General features: G+C 34.4%; 1 protein-coding gene across 5 annotated transcripts in view; it reads left to right on the forward strand.

The window, feature by feature from the left end:
- The window catches only part of ORC5 (origin recognition complex subunit 5), a 132,776-nt gene that overhangs the window by 54,080 nt on the left and 58,482 nt on the right, over positions 1 to 20,214 (forward strand). For 4 of the 5 annotated variants that reach the window (XR_007403463.1, XR_007403464.1, XM_049096308.1 and 1 more), the window contains exon 13: positions 14,764 to 14,876. The exons of the other annotated variant lie outside the window; for it this stretch is intronic. Coding sequence is in view for 2 of the 4 variants with exons in the window: in XM_049096308.1 (XP_048952265.1) it covers positions 14,764 to 14,876 (113 nt within the window). In the remaining 2 variants the exon portion in view is untranslated. The remainder of the gene's footprint in view (positions 1 to 14,763; positions 14,877 to 20,214) is intronic. 5 annotated transcript variants of the gene reach the window in all.

Consider the following 20,214-nt stretch of genomic DNA (forward strand, 5'->3'; position numbering starts at 1 on the left):
AACCCCTCTTGTTAAGACATAAATAATCAGCTCATCCCCTACATGGATGAGAACAAAGAACATAATAGTACACAGAGCAAAGATTAATAACTAAGTAAATATTGCACGACCCCATTTAACATGTAAATTTAAAAATTTCCAAGCATAAGGTTTTCACTTGTAATTTTTCTTTGAATACCTCCCTCGTGACCTAGGAGCTAGGCAGAGGGGAAAAATATACTTTGGCATTTGAGTTAGGCAGATTGATTATTTAAAGCTAAAGTGAAATGAAAGTATTTAATTATGATCAATATGCTGCTAGTACATAAAAGCTAGGGCAATACCATTCTCTTTGATAGCAAGATGCTTCAGACTTTTAGGAGTTTTGTTTATTTTTAAATCAAGTACTAAAACCCAGAAATTTTGAGGAAAAGCATCAGTGGCAACATACGACTAAAACTTAACACTAACATTAACTGTTCCCATAGCTCTTTTTCCCCCTTTTCTCAAATTTAGTCCATATCCTCTGCTAGATCCTGACTTCTTCCAGTACAGCTTTTATTTTTTTAAAAACTTTATTCTGTATTTCTTGGCACAAAATCTAAATCCTGACTTGAAAAAAGAAAATCCACTCTGTAGGCTACTTTGATGTTGATTTGAATTTCACTCATTTGAATTTCAGCTTGACTCACTAGACAAGAGAAACAGCTGTAGAAAACAGTATATACCCTCCTAAAATCTGAAAATTATTGGCAAAAGAATGTGCCTTATATAGGTAAAAGAAACCAAAAAAGGGCGTAATAATTTCCACACAAATATTTAAACCTACTTAAATAATTAAAATGTTTCATTAACTTTGCTTTTTAAAATTTTAATGTTTATCCTAACTTAATGTTTTAAACTGTTTCTTACATATTATGATTTTTTTATAAATGATCTTTAATCCACAAATGGGAAATTTTGCACTGGGATACCATTTTGAGTGTTATGTAATTTCAGATTTTAAGAAATCATGTTTTTCCCCACCCTTAATTATCTTTTAAAAATTAAGTCTTAGAAGCAGTAATTTTATGTCTAATGTCTAGTCTGATTTATGAAAAGTTAACATAATGAAATTCATTAGGCTATTAAATTCCACTCAATATTTTACTTTGGTGACATCACACCCTCACATCTGACAGTTTTGTTCATGAGGTTGTTGATTATTAATTCTCAAGGCTTTTACATGTATCCATGGGGCTGGACATTTGCCTGTGTTGAAATATTTCTTTATCCTTTTTGCTACAGTTTCATCAAGGTCTTTGTTTTGACTGCAGTATCTTTGCTGCTGGGTTTCTAATCTCCAGCAAGCATACTTACAGAACCTACTTTCAGTGTGTAATGTTTCCAGAGTTGTATTTTACTCCTTCCATAAAGCTTTCCTTAGTCTGTCCCAACAAAGTTACCTTTTTCCTGTATTCTGTAGCTCCCTTTTGGGGTAGTATAAGGACTGTGGGCTTTGGATTCAGATGGTGTTCACATTCAGTGCTGCTCTTACAACTATTAACTCAGTGACCTTAAACATTTACTAACCTCTTTGAAGTTGTTTCCTTATCTAGAAAAAGAGGTACATACCTGACTCGTGGGGTTCTTGTGAGGTCTGAAGAAATTAAAGTGCCTACCACAGTGTCTGTATCTATAATCTAGAGATCCAGATCTGTCAATGTCTGTATTTGATCTATAGAGCTTGGATTCAATAATAAGTTGCAGTCCCCATGCTAGTGTTACCCATGGTCTCTGATATTAACCAGTCCTGTAGCTCTTTTTCCCTCCTCTCAGGTTTGTCCATATCCTCTACTAGGTCCTGAAGGAAAGAAGGAATGCTAGGTTACATATATGTCATTCTCAGGAATTTTGAAGGACACTAGAAGAATAGATTTAAAAAGCACTGACTGGGGTCTTTAGTACAGTAGCTAGTAGCCTTGGCAGACCATCTTCTAATATTCACCAACACCCAAAGTGAGGCATTATTTTGACTAAACATTTTTAATATGTTGAAGATTCTTAAGATTAATTGCTTAATTTAAAATTTATTATTACAACTCTAAGATGTTTTTGTTACTTGTAAATCTCTAGTATGATATACATGTTATATGTATTTTTCACTGGGATTTTTGGATTAAATAATTTTGAAACATCTGCTAGAGTGCCTCAACATATTTGTTTGGGGTGACTGACCAGGGACTGATAATGCTATTCATCCTTTTATGATGTCTGTTTTCTCATCCGTAAAACGAGGCATTGATCTCCAAGGTTCTCTGTCCTGATGGACTAGCTTAGGTTTTTATTTTGTAGTCATTTTTATATTGAAACATTTTGTTTTTTAATAAATTTGAAGCGTTTGGTTTTTATAGACCCAACACAAAAACTTTCACAGTTTTAAGAAATAGAAATAAAAAGTAAATTTTTGGAAAATGTGGAACATTCAGGTTGGGATTTACATAGTAATAATTTTGCTATAATCGTATGGTCTAGAGGAAATAAGTTGTACAAGTCATGGGTTTCGAGAAACTTTGTGAGACCTTTATGGGCTCAGAGCATGAAACCGGCAGCTACAAATCCTTTGCTGCTGAGCCACAAGTTGTAACTAATTATCTGGCTTTCAGTAAGAAAACCTGTAATCTATATGCTTTTTAAAATCCACGTAGCCTCACCACAATAACGTCTCTAATTTGCCCATTTTAAGATCAAGTAATTTCTTTAAGTCCCTGTAAATATGAGTCAAAAAATGTTTTTATTTCTACAAGTAGATATTTCTAACTTCATAGGTACTTAAACATTTTGAGAAAAAATTTATTCTGGCAGGTTTTAAGGTTTTTCTCAAAGCCCTCTCTATTTTGTGTATTTTATCAGTATATTTATGTATGTATGTACATTTTTATTGGGGTATATTTGACATACAATGTTATTCTAGTCTCAGATATATAACACAATGAATTGAGATTTGCATACACTGTGAAATGATCACCACAGTAAGGTCTAGATAACATTTTTCACCATACTTCCTTACAGATTTTTTCTTGTGTATTTATTTTATTGGATCTTGTATGTTTATTTTAATTAATAAACATTATTTAATTATTTAATTAAACTTTTGGGGGGAGGCAATTGTAGATTCACATGCAATTGTAAGAAATAACATTGGCTCTTTCTGTATGCCCTGTATTCAGTTTCTCCAAAAGGTTATATCTTACAAAACTATAGTGTCACAACCAGGAGATTGGCATTCATGCAATCCACTGATTTTATTCAAATTTCCCACTTTCCTATATATTTATTTTTGTGTATATCTATCCATGTATATTTGGGTTATGTGAAATCTTATCCCATGTGTAGGTTTGTATATCCACCACTATAGTTAAGACACAGACGTTGACATCACCACAAGGACCTCTGTTTTTATAACCGCACTCACCTCCTTCCTGCTCCCTCTGCCAGTATCTGGCAACCACCAGTCTCCATCTCTGAAGTTTTATCAGTTCAAGAATTTTTATAAACAGAATTATATAGTATGTAATATTTTGAGATTGGCTTTTTTTCCACTGAGCATAATTAACTCCTTTGAGATTCATCCAAATTGTTGCATGTGTCATAGTTCATTATTTTTCTTATTGCTAGATAGTATTTCATGATATGGAAGTACCACAGTTGGTTCAACTGTTCACTCCTTGAAGGACATCTCAGCTTTCCTACTCTTTGTTTTGTTTTGTGTAGTTTCATTTTTGGCTATTACAAATTAAACCTGCTATTAGCATTCGTGTGTAGGTTTTTTTTGTTAACATGCAGCTCTCTGGGATAAATGCCCAGTACAGTTGCTAGGTAATAACTGTATATTTGTTTTATAAGTGGTGTCCGTGTTTTACCACTTTCTGTGAAGTATGGTAATCTTCCATTTAAAACCCTTTGCTTACCCACTGTTTTTTTTTTTTTAAAGATTCATCCACCTTTTTTTGGCATTGTCTTTTTTTTTTTTTTTTTTTTTTTTAGTTTCAGAGGTAGGATTTAGTGATTCATCAGTTGCATATAACACCCAGTGTTCATCACATCAAGTGCCTTCCTTAAGGGCCATAACCCAATTATAATTATCTCTTCCCCCATACACCTCTCCTTCAGCAACCTCAGTTTGTTGCCTAGAGTTCTGTGTCTCTTATGGTTTGCTTCTCTTTCAATTTTCATCTTATTTTTCCTTTCCTTTCCCTATGTTCATCTGTTTCCTAAATCCACATATGAGTGAAATCATATGGTATTTGTCTTTCTTTGAATTAATTCACTTAGCATAATACCCTCTAGTTCCATCCATGTCCTTGGAAAATGGCAAGATTTTGTTCTTTTTGATGGCTGAGTACTATTCCTTTGTGCACATGTGTGTGCCCATGTATACCATACCTTCTTTATCCCTGTCGATGGACGTATGGCCTCTTTCCTGGCTATTGTGGACATTGCTGCTATAAACATTGGGGTGCATGTGCCCCTTTGAATCACTATATTTGTATCCTTTTCATGAATACCTAGTAGTGTAATTGCTGGGTCATAGAGTGGCTGTACTATTTTGCATTCCCATCAACAGTGTACGAAAGTTCCCCTTTCTCTGCATCCTTGCTAACATATGTTATTTCCTGAGTTGTTAATTTTAGCCAGTCTCATTGGTGTGAGGTGGTATCTCATTGTGGTTTTAATATTGTCTTGAATATCAAATGGTGGTATAATTTTTAATCAGATATGATTTTTTCAAAGATTTTATTTATTCATGAGAGAAGCAGAGACATAGGCAGAGAGAGAAGCAGGCTCCCTACTGGGAGCCCAATGCAGGACCCCAGGATCACAACCTGAGCCAAAGGTAGACACTCAGCCACTGAGCCACCAATCATACATGCCCCAATCATAGGATTTTAAAAACTCACAAAGAGATAGTCTTTTTGATTTATCTATATATTCATGCTCTTTCCACTGTTTTGTCTTGTTTCTCAGCACTCAGGTTTCCTCCTTTGATCATTTCCTTTTTGTTTGAAGAAAATCCATTAACCATGCTCTAAAGGTAGATCTGCTAGGGACAGATTCTTTAGTTTTCCCTCATTTTGAGAATATCTTTATGTCTACTTTATTCATGAAAGACAGTGTTTTGAGACATAGAACTCATAATTGCCAGTTTTGTGGAGGAAGGGTTTGTGTTCAGTTCAGGGAGAAATTAGGCCTACGTGGTTAGGTTTCTGTTCTGAATTGAGAATTAGGGGTCATTTTGTGCTTGTTGGGTGGGGAATCCCAGGACTCCTTGCTTTTATATTGTTCCTCTAGTTATGGGTCCGTAAGTGGTTCATCCTCCTCTTTCTACCTTTCACAGTCCTCCTTTGATTGCTTCCTAGGTTATTTCCAGAGTGTGTGGTTGTCCAGGGAAGAACAGTAAATATGAATCTATGCCATTTTGTCTGGACCAAAAGTTCTCCTGTATTTTAATTTTATTTTTTTAATATTTTCTTTCTAACTTTACTTTCTAGGCTCTTTGTTAGTATTTGTTTATAAAATATATTCAAGGGTAATTCAAAGTTCAATTGCATGAGAAACCTTCTGAAAATTAGTGCTAAAATTATTTTCAGAATATTCAAGTATATTTTACCATTGTTATTTAGGGAATTTATACCCAATCAAGATTAAATCCTTTTAAGACATTAATTTTATTGACTGCAGTATATTGCAATTTATTTTTTGCTAGAAACAGAGCCTTACTCAGAATCATTTCTTGAATTTGGGGTTTTAACAATGGTAGTAACTAGCGACAAGATTGGTTGCTGCGACAGATGGGAGAGACTGTACCCATCTCACCTGTACCTTCTGTATGCATAGGTACACACACAGAACTGAGACACTATAATGAATCTGGTCCTGAGTACCTTCACCCCTCTGCCATATTCCCACTGACCATATCAAACTATTTAGGTATTAATGCCAACCTGGAGATAGGATTTCATTATTCTGTCATGAACATTTAAAGTTGGGCAAAGAAGTAAATCAATAGATGCACAGTACTTAAAAGTTAACTGAATATGCAATTGGAAATAAAAATTAGATAATTTTTAAGAATTGGCTAATGAAGAGAAGAAGGTAGCTATCCTTGAGCTTATGCATATATAGAAATAATTTTACGAAAGCTTCATATATGAAAACCTCTGCAAGTTTTCATTTACGTATAAGTTAATATGTTTGAGATTCAAAATGTTGATACCACAGGTTAATCTTTGTACATGGGTTTTTTTTTTTTTTTTTCAGTTTTACTCTAGTGATATAATAAACTGGAGAGTACTTGTAAATTGTTGGTACATTTGTACACTGCTTTATGTGATACTCTCTTAAACTCTGTTTCTATGTTTTCATGTGGTAAAGTCAAGGAATAAAAAAATCTTAGAAGTTAATAATTTTTAATTTGAAAAATCACATCCAAATTTAATTGCTTCATTTTGGTTTTAGATATTTTTGTGTATTAACCTTTCCTAAATCATCCCCCCAACCCCCAGTTGAGCAGTAATCTTACAGTAATCTTACTAATAGTTTGGAAATGACTTTTGACTGCTACATCTTAAAGCAATATTGTATCCTTTGCACAATTTACATGATTATTCATGCAATTCTGGTAGTGACTTTAAGGAACTATCTGGTTCTACTTACTGTCTTTGGAATTTTATTGTAACTAATATGATAAAAGTAATAAAAGTGTAAGCTATCCAAAAATATTCTTGAAATTCTGATTTAACTAAATTAAACACAGATTTTTGCGTTTTTTATGAAAAAATACGTAAAAGTAATATAGCATACAATTTGAGTTAAAAGATTAAATATGTGAGAGTATTTGAATCACAGGAAAGTAGAAGTTATAAGAAATATAAGGAAATGCCACTGGCAGAGTAACGGTAATTAATGTTTTCTTATATTTTAAAAGAAAACTACTTAAGAAAACTACATTTAACAATAAGATTAATGTGAGTTTCAAATGACTATTACTAACCTACTTTAGCAAATGAATCCCTTACAGAAAAATAGAGAAGATTGAAGTTAATGAATTTATTTTGCTATAGGAAACTGTGTTTACTCTTTTCTGTATATCCTTCTTGAAATTTCAGGCCTACTTTCTTACTGTGATTCCTACCTTTTTCCAAAATAGGAAGGATAATGAGTTTGTCTTGATTCTTAGTGATTTGTACTCTTTCCCCAAAGACCCCCATTATTCCTTGGCTGCTGATCTTGTTCTGTCTCATCCCTTTGTAGTAAAGATCTCAAGAGAGACAAACATGGGGCCTGCATGTTGTCATTATTAAGCGAACCTTTCTTTAAATCTCTTGTAAAATTAGATTTATCTGTGTTGATATACTTTGATTTTTCTTTTTTAGTTAGTATTTGATGTATCTCATTCTGTCCTTTGACTTTTAACTTTCCTGTATTCTTCTGTTTTAGAAATATCTCTTCTATTTTTTAAAGCCATTTTATTTTATTTTTTAAAGATTTTATTTATTTATTTGAGAGAGTGAGCATGAGTGGGAGGAGGGGCAGAGAGAGAGGACTAAACAGACTCCCTGCTGAGCAGAGAACCCAAGAAGCAGACTCCTTGGCTCAGCTCCGCTTGATCACAGGACTCTGGGATCATGACCTGAGCCAAAGGCAGATGTTTAACTAACTGACTGAGCCACCCAAACTGCCCTTGAGGTATCTCTTCTAAACAGTGTATAATTGTTCTTTTTTTTTTTTTTAATAATCTTTGTTTTTAATTTTCAGTAGTTTACTTTTAAAATAATGACTAATAGAATTTTATTATTTTCTATTTTTGTTTCTTACTTTATTTTTGATTATTTTTATAATTCAGTTTTTTCCTCTCTAATTTAGGAGTACATCCTCTTGTTTCTGTTCTCTTGGTTGTTATTCTAAAAATTATAACATTCATACTTATCAAAGTAAAATTTAATAATACTGTTATTTTCTCAGATACCATGGGATCTTGGAACATTTCAACTTCATTTTCTGTACTTCCAATTTATATATTTTTGGTATTGTGCACTTTTAATCTTTTTAAACCCATAATACAATATTGTTAACTCTGTGGGCACATTCATTTAGGTTTACCGTCATATTTTCCACTCTTCATTCTTCATTCCATCTTGCATTTCACCTTTTAACTTTTTGCCTTGCCTTCACCTGGAGGCACATTTTAGGAATTTCCTTGATTTTAGGATCTCCTGGTAGCAAACTTTTGGTTGTTCTTAGTTTAGAAATGCATTTAATTCATCCTCAGTATTAAAAGATTGTTTTTCTTTGTGTACAGTTCTGAGTTAACAGTGATTTTCTTCAGTACATTGAAGCTATCTTTTCACTATTTTAAGGCTTTCGTTATTCTTAAGAAATCTGTAGGTCCAACTGCCACTTGTTGGAAGGTAATGTGTTTTCTTCTCTAGCTACTTTCAAGAATTGTTTTTATCTTTTGTGGGCTACACTTTCACTATGACATGTCTGGGTATGGATTTCTTTTTATTTCTCCTTCTCTGGATTTATTTACCTCTTTAATTCTGTGGTTTATTGTTTTTTGTCTCCTCAAATGAATTCCCATCTGTTATCTCTTCAAATATTGCTTGTGCCCCCTTTTGTCCATCTCTGTTTTCCTTCTAGATCTTTGATTAGAAATATGTTCAATCATCTCTTTCACATTTTCCATGTTTCTGCATTTTGGGTTGTTTCCTCAGAACTATTCTCACATTCCTTAATTTTTTCTACATGTGGGTCCAAGCTGCCATATAATTTTTAATTTTACATTTTTAATACTAATATTTTTAGCCTGCAGATAGTTTTAAGTTTTACTTTGTTTCTAAACAAGTCAAGCATGGTATATTATTCAGAGCGCTATAGGAAATTCAGTGTTTTCAAATAAAATAATATAGTTTTAAATAAATTAATGGGCTGTTAGAAAAACTCATTAAATTTGAAATAGAAAAATAAATGCTAATAGGTAGTAATAATGTAAATAATACTTCATAATACTGAATACTGTGTCCCAGGCACTGTGCTGAGTACTTTACAGATGACCTCATTTGATAGGTACATCACTATTTCACACTTTCTTAACAACCAACTTAATTTTAACCATTTTTGTTTCATTGAACTTTAACTCCTACACTAGGTAAATGGAAGCTTTTATCTTTCATAAAAATGCTAAATAACTTAATTTTTTAACCATTCATTAACTTTACTCATATGTGCATATAAAATGTTACTAAGAAAAGCATTTACTGGCTTATGAAATCATTTTTGCCTTGAATCAGTTTTACTTTTCCTTATATCTTCATGGGATAAGGTAAGGATGCTAACAATAGAAATAACTTCACTTAGAAAAATAATAGTAATCTGCCACCTGTAGTTTACTTCAGATTCTCTTTGATTTTTGTATCACCTGGATTCCCATTCCTATCATTTCATTTTCCTCTTAGCATTTCCAGTGAAAATGTGAAGGAATCTAATGGGATTGAAATGATTACCTATTTGACTCTTTTCATTTGAGTCCCTGTCTTATTCAAAATTTGTCAAGACAAGTTCTTTGACTTTTCACCTAATACGTATTAAATTCTCAAAAATAAAAGTTAAAGGTAATGATTTAAAAATACTCTTTATATTTCTATTGTAATATGTACCAATTTTGATATTTGTGAACACCATTATATTATTTGGGGGCAAACACTAGGATAGAAGGGATATACCATTTGTAATTTTATGAACTGGAAGATAGCACATATGCCAAAATGGTTAATGCATAGTAAGTATGCAATAAATATTTGTCTAATGAATTTTAAAATGTATGTAATAGGTCATTATAAAACAAATATTACTCATTTTTGGCTTAAGTTGAAAAGAGAAATATGATTAGTTTCTAGTAAAAGTCTAGATGTTACTTTCTTCATATAAATAATAGTGGAGTTTTGTATTCCCTGTGGTGAATCTCTTCTGAAGTGTGGCTTAGAAGCTGGGCAGGTAATAAACAGAAGTGGTTCTAGAGGTGAGGTCAGTGAATCTAGGAAAAGTTTTTAAAATGATATAAGGAAGCACTTACTTTTGTGCTTCATATTGAAAGGAACTTTCATTTATTCATTTCATGTCATTCATTGTCTGATGCTCCATTCTTATGGTGATCATAGGAGATACATTAAGGTTTGGCTCTTTTCCTCTGTCTACCCTTTAACAAAGGCTCTCTAAGATATAAATGTAAATTTGTTGACAAACAATAGGATTGCCTCCTAATGATTTTTATCCCCTTAGAAAATCTATGTCTGATGACTAAGTTTCTAGATAGGTAGCAAGTGTTACCAGTTCATTAATTTTGGCTATTTTTTAAACTTTTCCTATCACTTATTTATATAATTATTTGAATAAAGGAATTGATTTCCCTTCAGATACAGTTTATGAACTTCAAACACACCAGTGTCTCATCTAGAACACTTGATGTTTATAAGTACTAAAAACAAGTTTAAAATTTTCATGTCACAGTTTGGAAAATTAAATGGAAGTTGAAAGCTCAGTGTGAGACTAGGGGCAGCAGTGGTAAGATCTGGTTCGTGTAGCCTATAGAGTCAGGACTCCAGAGCAGTTTTTTGGGCGGCCCTTCAGGAACTGGCTGTTAGCTTTTAAGTTTTTTGTAGGGTTTTGTAGATTTTCCTATAGGTGATCAGTATCTCAGGAATATGATTAGAATTAATTATAAGGAGACAGATATGTAAGCCAGAATGCCAGTTTATTGATAAATATTGTTATATTTGAAATATTGAAAAAATTAAGCAGATGAGACATTTAAGTTTACTGATCAGTTCAATAAACTCAATAAACTAAATAAATAATAATAATAATGAATCAGTTCAATAAACTCAGAATTAAAATACTGATTATTTAATAGGTATGATTTATTAGGCAGTTCCTCTGTGCTTGGCATTGAAATAGTACCTTGACTTTCTGCTCATTTTTTGTCATCTCATAAATACTTAGAACATACTACATTGTTGGTTTGTTGTTATTCTGATTTTTAGTTTTGAAAATTGAGGCTCATATTGTTGAAGTGACTAATCTGAATTGTACTAAGTCAAAGAAGATAGGTCTTCCTAACTTTGTTCTTTCTTTCTCATCTGAAATTAGAAGATTAAGCTTGGAATCAGATAGGTTCAGGAGTGGGAGTGGGAAGGAGATTATTGGATGATCTTAATACCTTGCGTGACAGCTAAACAACTCCACCTCCACAATGAGACTTACTCAGAAAGGGCAAAGAGTCTTTTCGTCCTGTTGCTGGAGGCACACCGCCAGTTCTGTTCTCGGGAATGCTTCCTTTTTTTACAGATCATCCCCATTCAATCAACACATTCTTTTTTTCAGACAGAAGTCTAATACAACTCATTAGATGTTAGCTCTCTAAGCTGTGATCACAGTTTAGTTACGATTTTCAAAAGTTTTGGAATTACAGTTAGGAAACCTAAATCCTAGCCAATTGAGTTTCTGGCACTGTCCAGTCATAATCACTTCGGGCAAGTCAGTGAGCATCTGGATTTCCACATTGGTTAAATTAATTATCTGAATCTAGCCATTTTCTAATGAGGGTTTGCAAACTTTTTAGTAAAGAGCCACACTAAGTATTTTAGGTTTTGTAGGCAGAGACAAAATGGAGGATATGCTATATAGGTACTTCTGTAAGTAAGAGAGAAGACTGTTATCTCATTCCAGTCTGTTTGCCTGGTGTGAGGTCATCACATTTGTGGGCATGTTTTGTGCTCAGTTACTATCAGCTGGACACATGCTGGAGACAAAGAGGGAAGGGGCCTGGCAGGCAGGACAGACAGGGTGACTACTGTGGTCATTTTCACTCTGTTGCAGTGACATTCGGGTCCCTGTACATTCTTTGCTCCTGGACAACCCAGGTGTCTCAACAAATTTCAAAGGATTGCTAGTATACAGACCACATCCTGTGATTTGCAGCAACTCCCTCCCATCCCCACTCCCTACAATCTTCAAATTTAAAAATACTAGAAAAACTTCATGAGTTGGAAGTTAAAGAATTCTAAAATGCCTTGGGGGCCAAAGAAGAAATCAAAAAAGAAATTAGAACTGGAGTGTATAACTACTTCCAAGATAGTAGAGCAAATGACAAAATGGAGAAGTATTATAATTCAGTTCAGTAAAAGGCAAGAAAAAAGGGTGCCTAGGTGTCTCATTTGTTTGAGCAATCTGGCTCTTGATTTTAGCTCAGGTCATGATCTCAGGGTCCTTGGATTGAGCCCAGCTTCAGGTCCCACACTCAGCAGGGAGTCTGCTTGAAGATTCTCTCTCTCTCTCTGCCCCTCACTCCACTCATGTGCACACTCATGCTGTCTTAAATAAATAAACAAATAAATCTATCTTTTTTTAAAAGGCAAGAAAGACAAGAAAAACAAGTAGAAAGATTAACAATGGTAGGGATAAAATTTTAGAATGTCATTACAGTACAAGCAAATGGAACATATAGTCTAACTAAAAGATAAAGACTCTCAGACTGCCTATAAAAAGATAATCCCACTACATATTGTTTACATAACTGTCTAAAGTTAAGAAAATGTAATATTCAGGGATCCCTGGGTGGCGCAGCGGTTTGGCGCCTGCCTTTGGCCCAGGGCGTGATCCTGGAGACCCGGGATCGAATCCCACGTCAGGCTCCCGGTGCATGGAGCCTGCTTCTCCCTCTGCCTGTGTCTCTGCCTCTCTCTCTCTCTCTCTGTATGACTATCATAAATAAATTAAAAAAAAAAAAAAAGAGAAAATGTAATATTCAAAAGTAAAATGTTAAAAAAGGAAGAAAAATTATCACCTAAGAGAATATTGATACAAGTATATTAATATTAGAAAAAATACATTGTAAGGCAAAGGCATTACTCTAGAAAGCAACCATTAGATAATAATGAAAAGGTTTAATTTGCTAGCAAAACAGTGATTTTAAGTGAATGCACTTAATAACAGGATCAAAAATATAAAGCAAAAATTAAGTTACAAAAAGAAAAGGACAAACTTCTCATAATGGGAAAATGTTAATGCCTTTGCCAATTTTGATAGATAAAAAAATGGAGTATGTAAGATTTCAACCCTGCAAATAAGCTTGATCTAATAGACATGTAAAACAGCGTACAACAGCTGCAGAATGCATAACTCTTTTCACACAACATCTATAAAAAACATTTCAAGGCATAACCTAATTTGTGATATTGAATTAAAAATTAAAGTCTTAGGGTTTTGAGTGAGAGCTTCATATTTTGATATATTAACACAAAATGTTTTTTCTAATTAGCAAAAATGCTTCATATTTGCTAAGTATAGAATTCTCTGTATATAAAATACTGTGGTATCTACCATCTGTTCATTTTTTAATTTGTTAATAAAGTAATGACAGCTGACTGAACACTGCATAACACTTTTCTCTTTAGAATTTTAACAGGAGACAGAATGGTGTCTGTGTAGTATAGTAGGATGAGCAGGGACTCTAGGTTTGAAATCTTGCTAAGCCACCTGCTAACTCTAGGATCTGGAGAAAATTACTTAACACCTTTAAGGCTCATCTATAAAGTGAGTGTAATAATGTCCACCTTCTAAGATTTTGAGGAATAAATGAGATACTGTGTATCAAATCCTTGGTACCAAGCAAATCATTACTGCTATTATTTTTAATCACTCATAGAATGTTTACCAAGCATCTGCAAAATATTGGTATCAAATTAAGTGAGTATTTTTAATTGCTAAGACTTGCGATTAGGTATTATAGATTTAAAAACTCATCCCTTATGCTGACACAAAGCAAAGTCTCCATATCTTTTCTTGTTGCCATTGTTGACCTCTTCTTCTGTTGTCCAAGAGATGAGAATAAGAAATTGGGGGGTAGGGAGAAGAGATTGCGCTGCTCAAGGAATTCCAGCTCTTGGATCAGCTTGCTTTTTGGATATTAGCATACATAATGCTTTTGTTGGGCTTATGAATGTAAAGTTACCTTATATTTTGGTTTGACCTATCAAAATGCACTTTTGGTTTTGCCAGTATTTTTTTTTTAAGATTTTATTCATTTATTCATGAGAGATACACAGAGAGAAGCAGAGACATAGGCAGAGGGAGACAGGCCTGTGCAGGGAGCCTGATGTGGGACTGGATCCTGGGACCCTAGGATCACTCCCCAAGCCAAAGGCAGGTGTTCAACTGCTAAGCCACCAGGTGTCCCAGGTTTTGACAGTATCAATCCTTTGGTGTTTTCCTGATTACCTAGTTGGTGATCAGTTTTAATGCAAGACTAAGCCCAGGTCTGAAGGATGTATTTCTCTCTCATCTAACCAGCTACCTACCCAACTCTGGAAAAGGCCCACATCTACGTTTTAACTGCTCAGTTCTCAAGGGAGTGCAGATTTGATATTCTGAAGTGTTACAACAGAAATTCCCTAAGATTCTGAGTACAGAGGAATATGCTTTAAAGATTAGCAATCATGTGAATCATTAATGAAACAAACCTGTTTTTGGTGGAATCCTTAAAGACTGATAATTTAACTAGTACTTCAAGCATATATACAGATTTCTGTATACCAATTTCGAAGTTATATTTTCTGCAGTTATTCATATGAATTCAGTTATATGTCTTTACTAAAGGGACTACAAAACGTTTTAGATTTGAGAGCTTCACGTAATCTCATCAAAACAGCTCATAAAAATGTTTTTATTTTATTTTTTTATTTTTAGATTACCTCTTTAGTGACCCTCCAGCTCTTAACCCTAGTTGGCCATGATGATCAGCTTGATGGACCAAAATACAAATGCACAGTATCTCTAGATTTCATCAGAGCTATTGCTAGGTAAGCATAGAATAATCGTTAATGTAAAATGTCTTGAATTATGTAAATGATATACTAAATATAAAAATTAAATGTTCTTCCTAATGTAATGTCATTAGTCATTTAATAAGAGAAGATCATTTAAGTGCCAAGAGTGAATCAGTTTCACTGTAGAATGAATCCTCTCATCACTTTACAAATGACATAAAATTGGGAGAAGTAGCTAATCTGTTAGAAACAAAAAGGAAGATTCTGAAGGACCTTAAAAGACTGGAAAATAGTCCCATAGAAGCAAGGTAGGATTTAACAGACAGTTGACTACAAAAAACACAGATGTCCTAAAATAAGGTGGGAGAGGCCTGGCTTAAGACCTGAGTATTTTAGCTGGCTGCAAGGTTTCAACAATCCTGGTGTCTCATTCCGGGGATGTAATAGGTGTGCTCTGTTTTCCTATAGGCATAACAAATCTGGTGTGCTGTCCTGTGCTTGGTGCTTTAACAGGGGCATTGATAAATGGACACATGCCAAGGAGGGACAGGAGGAGAGTGGTAGAATGGTAGAATGAGGAGTCAAGTCACTTCCCTGACTGACAGACAGGGTAGGAGAGAAAAACCCTAGGAAGGATGTAGTCACTGTCTATCTATCAGGGACTTTCTTGTACAGTATGGATGAGACTACTGAGTAGTTGTAGACCATTAGAAGTTCTAAGGAAGAAAGTATGTCTGTCAAAATAAGAGCTGTCTAAAAATGTAACAAGTTTCCTCACAAAGAAGTCTACTTACTGTCATGAAAAATGTTCCAGCCATTTATACTAAATCACCTCATCTCATGGTTGCAGCTGGCTAGCAGTCTGTCAGGCCTTGTAGTAGCAGTAACATGTGTGGAGACTGGTAGGTGGAACAAGACAGTCTGTAAGACAGTGCTTTTCCAACTCATCTGAATATGAAGATTTAATTTTAGTATCTTTCAAAATTAATCTTGAAAATATTTACATATATTTCAAAATTATATATAGGCATGAAACATTATGTATTCAGGCTTAAAATAGTGCCTGACATGGGTATGGATTTGCAGGTCTCCTCAAATGAAGTTAAGAGCTTCCTAAAGTTGTAAAGTCTGTAGGTTGGCATCCTCTGCCCTGAAGTCTCTTCTGTGTAGAGAAAAAGTTCTGTGATATTATGATGCAGGTATTTGAGATATTTTGGTGGCATGTGGACTCTGAAACATAAAATGGGGGTTTTGAAATGTGTTGTTTTGGCAAAACTAGGCAAACTCTTACCCAAAAGAAATTGAACAGAAACTTTGAGTGTATTCAGTGTGGCTGTAAAGCAGTACCTTTCTTTTTCTAAACAATGATTTTAAAAACTTCTGTATCTAAGAGCCTCCATCAAAGACATAATTTTTGAATGAAACCTATTTCTTCCAGGGATTTCATCATTACTCTGAATGTGTTGGGTTGTGCCCCAACATAAACATATACAGGACAGAGGCTTATGAATGCCCAATATGATAATATATAGTAAACCAAACAGAAACTTAATTCATAGCATCAGTGATATTAAACACATCCAGAGAAGTGCACTTCCATTTACCACCTGAGAAGGGAACAGGACTTGTAGACCTCGGATTCTGTCCTAGAACTTGGGAACTCTACAACTTGCTTTGTTACTCGTTTTCTCTTCCTTGCTTTCCATGGGCAGTGTCCAAAGAATAACCACTTCCTTCTTCCTACATCTTCCCTCTTCCACTCCCTTATCCCATGTTTTGTGTTCCTTTTCTGCTCATTTAACCTATTTTTTCTTTCTCTCCCTCCCATATCCTGCTGTCTTCTAATATCCTTCCTCATTGCCTTAATGAAAACCTGACTCTTAACTGGGGACACTCCTTCCCCTGAAGTTACCTGTAATGGTAGCTACTTATTATCTCAAACGCTAATCCCTCAAGGTTGGATGCTCCTGAAGTGCCAGCCTTCCTTCTTGTTGCCACTTCCAGATTGTGTCAGCCCCCCGCTTGTGGAAACGTGGACTTCTTTGAGACTTGTACAATCTGGCTGTTTCCCCATTTTCCTTTTGTTTGATTAACTTCTAGCGGCCTCCCACCCATTCCACCCTATTCTGTTGAAGAATAGAACACATGATTCACAGGCTTCTTTTTGAAGATTCTTGACTATTCAAATGAACTCTGTTCAGCATTCACTCTTTTACAGAACAAAATTGAAACCATCAGTTGAGAACTGCTTTAGCTACCTACCTGGTGCTCATCTTCTCTCTTTCCTTTTTCAGTAGGGTGGGGTCTCTCTTCCCCTTGTGATCTGAATTTTATCTCCTACCTTTTCTCCAGAACCTTTTTTGAAATGTTCTCAGGCTGTTTATCTTCTCAGTGGCATCTAACACTGGTGACCACTCCCCTTCTTAAAACTCTCTTTTCTAAGAGCCCATGATTCCAGTCTTCTGGTTTTCCTCTTTAATTTTTGTTTTTTTTTTAAGACTCTTTTGCCAGCTTATCCCTTTTACCCGACCTTTAAATGTAGCGGGTCCTTGAGACTTGGCTCATTCCTCTCTTCATACCGTACTTCTTCCTTAGGCAATTTTAGCTATACCTATGACTTAAACTACCATCTCTGTATTAATAACTCCTCAGTTTTTAAAGGCCAGACCTTTATTCTAATATTTTTGACCTTTATTGGATGTTTCAGCTACATCAATACATTTCCAAAACTGAACTCAGGAATCCTAACCTTTACTTCTGCCTGCCACCAAAAAAAAAAAAAAAAAAAAAAAAGAATGACCCAGCTTTCCTCCAGTGTTGCCTGTTTCAGTGGTTAACATTACAGTCAGCCACATCATACAGGCCTGAAACCTAGAGTCATTCTTGACATTTCTCTCCCACACTCAAACAGTATCCAAGCATTAGTCCTTTTGACTACTAAGTCCCTCCTATAGATCTCAAATTCGTTCACTTTTACCATTTGTAATGTTACTCCTCTAAACCAGCCGCCACCATCTTTTCTCTAGTAGTCTCCTAATTGGTCTTTTGTCTACTCTTATCCTTTATAATTTGTTGTCCACACTATAGCCAGAATGATCTTATACAAATTTAATGGCACCCTCCTACTTAAAAGTCTTCAATGTATCTTTTTGAATTGGTGTTTTTATTTTTTTGGATAAATACTGAATAGTGGCATTTGGGGGATCCCTGGGTGGCGCAGCGGTTTGGCGCCTGCCTTTGGCCCAGGGCGCGATCCTGGAGACCCGGGATCGAATCCCACGTCGGGCTCCCGGTGCATGGAGCCTGCTTCTCCCTCTGCCTGTGTGTCTGCCTCTCTCTCTCTCTCTGTGTGACTATCATAAATAAATAAATAAAAAATTTAAAAAAAATTTAAAAAAAAGTGGCATTTGGCATTATTATATCTCATATGGTATTTCTATTTTTAATTTTTTGAGGAACCTCTGTACTGTTTTTTATAGGGGCTGCACCAACTTCTATTCCTAGCAATAGTGCATGAGCATTCCCTTTTCTTCATATCCTCTCAAGTACTTGTTATTTCTTGTATTTTTTGATACTAGCCATTCTGACTGGTGTGAGGTATTATCTCATTGTGGTTTTGATTTGCATTTTCCTAATGGATTCATTGAGCATCTTTTCATGTGGATGTTGGCCATCTATATACCTTCTTTGCAAAAGTATCTGTTTAGGTCCTCTGTTTATATTTTAATCTCTTTTAATCTTCTTTTTAAAAAAATCATCTTTTAATCCTCTATTTTTTAGTTGGATTGGATTTTTTTGTGTTGAGTGGTGTAAGTTCTTTATATATTTTGGACATTAACTCCTTACAAAAAATAGCTCACTAATTTGAAAAGATATATGCACCCCTATGTTTATTGCAGCATTATTTTCAATAGCTAAGATATAGAAGCAACTCAAGTGTCCTTTGATAGATGAATGGTTAAAGATGTACATATATGCAATGGACTATTACTCATTCATATAAAAAATCTTGCCATTTCCAACAACATCGATGGATCTAGAAGGTATTATGCTAAGTGAAATAAATCAGGCTGAGAAATAATGATTTCTCATTATTTGAATGAAATGATGAAAATGAAATTATATGATTTCATTTATATCTGGAATCTAAAAAACAAACTCTTTAAAAACAAACAACAAATTGGTTATTTCCAGAGAAATGGTGGGGGAGACAGATGAAATAGATTAAAAGGATTAAGAGGTACAAACTTCCAGTTACAAAATAGATAATTCATGGAGATGAAAAATACAGCTTAAGAAATAGTTAATAAGATTGTGATAATGTTGTGTGGTGACTACACTTAGTGTGTGAACCCTGAGTAATGTATAGCATTGTGGAATAAATATGTTGTACTCCTGAAACTAATATAACATTATACATCAATTTTACTTTAAAAAAAAAAAAAAACAGAGTCCTCAATAGTTTCCTATGACTCTTGGGATAAAAAAAACAAGAATCTTTAATGTAGCCTATGAAAGCCCCTATGATTTGGCCCCTGCTGCATTATTGTGTTGCCCAGCCACTTCTGGTACGAAACTGCTCCCCCAGGTGTCTGTTCTTTAACTTGGCTGGCTGTTTTTTTAGTTCTTCATATTCACCATTTTGCTTCCTATCTTTGCAAACGCAGCACTTTCCATCTCCTCCTCTCCTTTATTTAGCTAACTGCTGCATAACCTTTAGATTTCTATTTAAATGAAAAGAAGCCTTCTTAAACATACCATGACCGCCATCATCCCCCCACTCCAGTCACACTATGTAGGTATACAGGTCTCATTGTTTTCTTTTGATACTTAACATAATTATAATTAATTACTTAATAATTAGAGTTCATCTTTCTTTCTACAGTATAAGTCCATGAAGCTCAAAACAGAGATTGTCAAACACTGCCTTACCTCAAACTTAAACAATGCTTTAAACTTAGTATGTGCTAAATACATAAATAGTTCATGTTTTCCTATAATGATTAACATTAAAGCTTCAGGTGAAAGGAAGCTTTGTAGGCTTGTTTTTTGGGCAGCAACAAGAAGGGCACTAAGGAGACAGAGTTTCATTCCAAATCAAGGTGTGGTAGAGATGAGAGATCTCAAGGATGGTTACCATAGAAGAGGTAGATATGCCGAGTTCCAGACTCCTGTGGTAGAGAATGAATGATTAGATCAGAGGACACAGCCTAAATGTCCAAAACAAGGGAATGAATCAGTAATTTATTGTACATTCTTATTTTTTTAAAAACCACTATGCAGTTACTAAAAATCATACTTTTGAAGCATAAAAACACAGAAAAATACTAGTGAAAAATACAAGCTTAAGTTGGTAAAGCAGTTATATATA

The sequence above is a fragment of the Canis lupus genome, chromosome 18, assembly GCF_003254725.2.
Source record: "Canis lupus dingo isolate Sandy chromosome 18, ASM325472v2, whole genome shotgun sequence".
Classification (NCBI taxonomy): domain Eukaryota; kingdom Metazoa; phylum Chordata; class Mammalia; order Carnivora; family Canidae; genus Canis; species Canis lupus.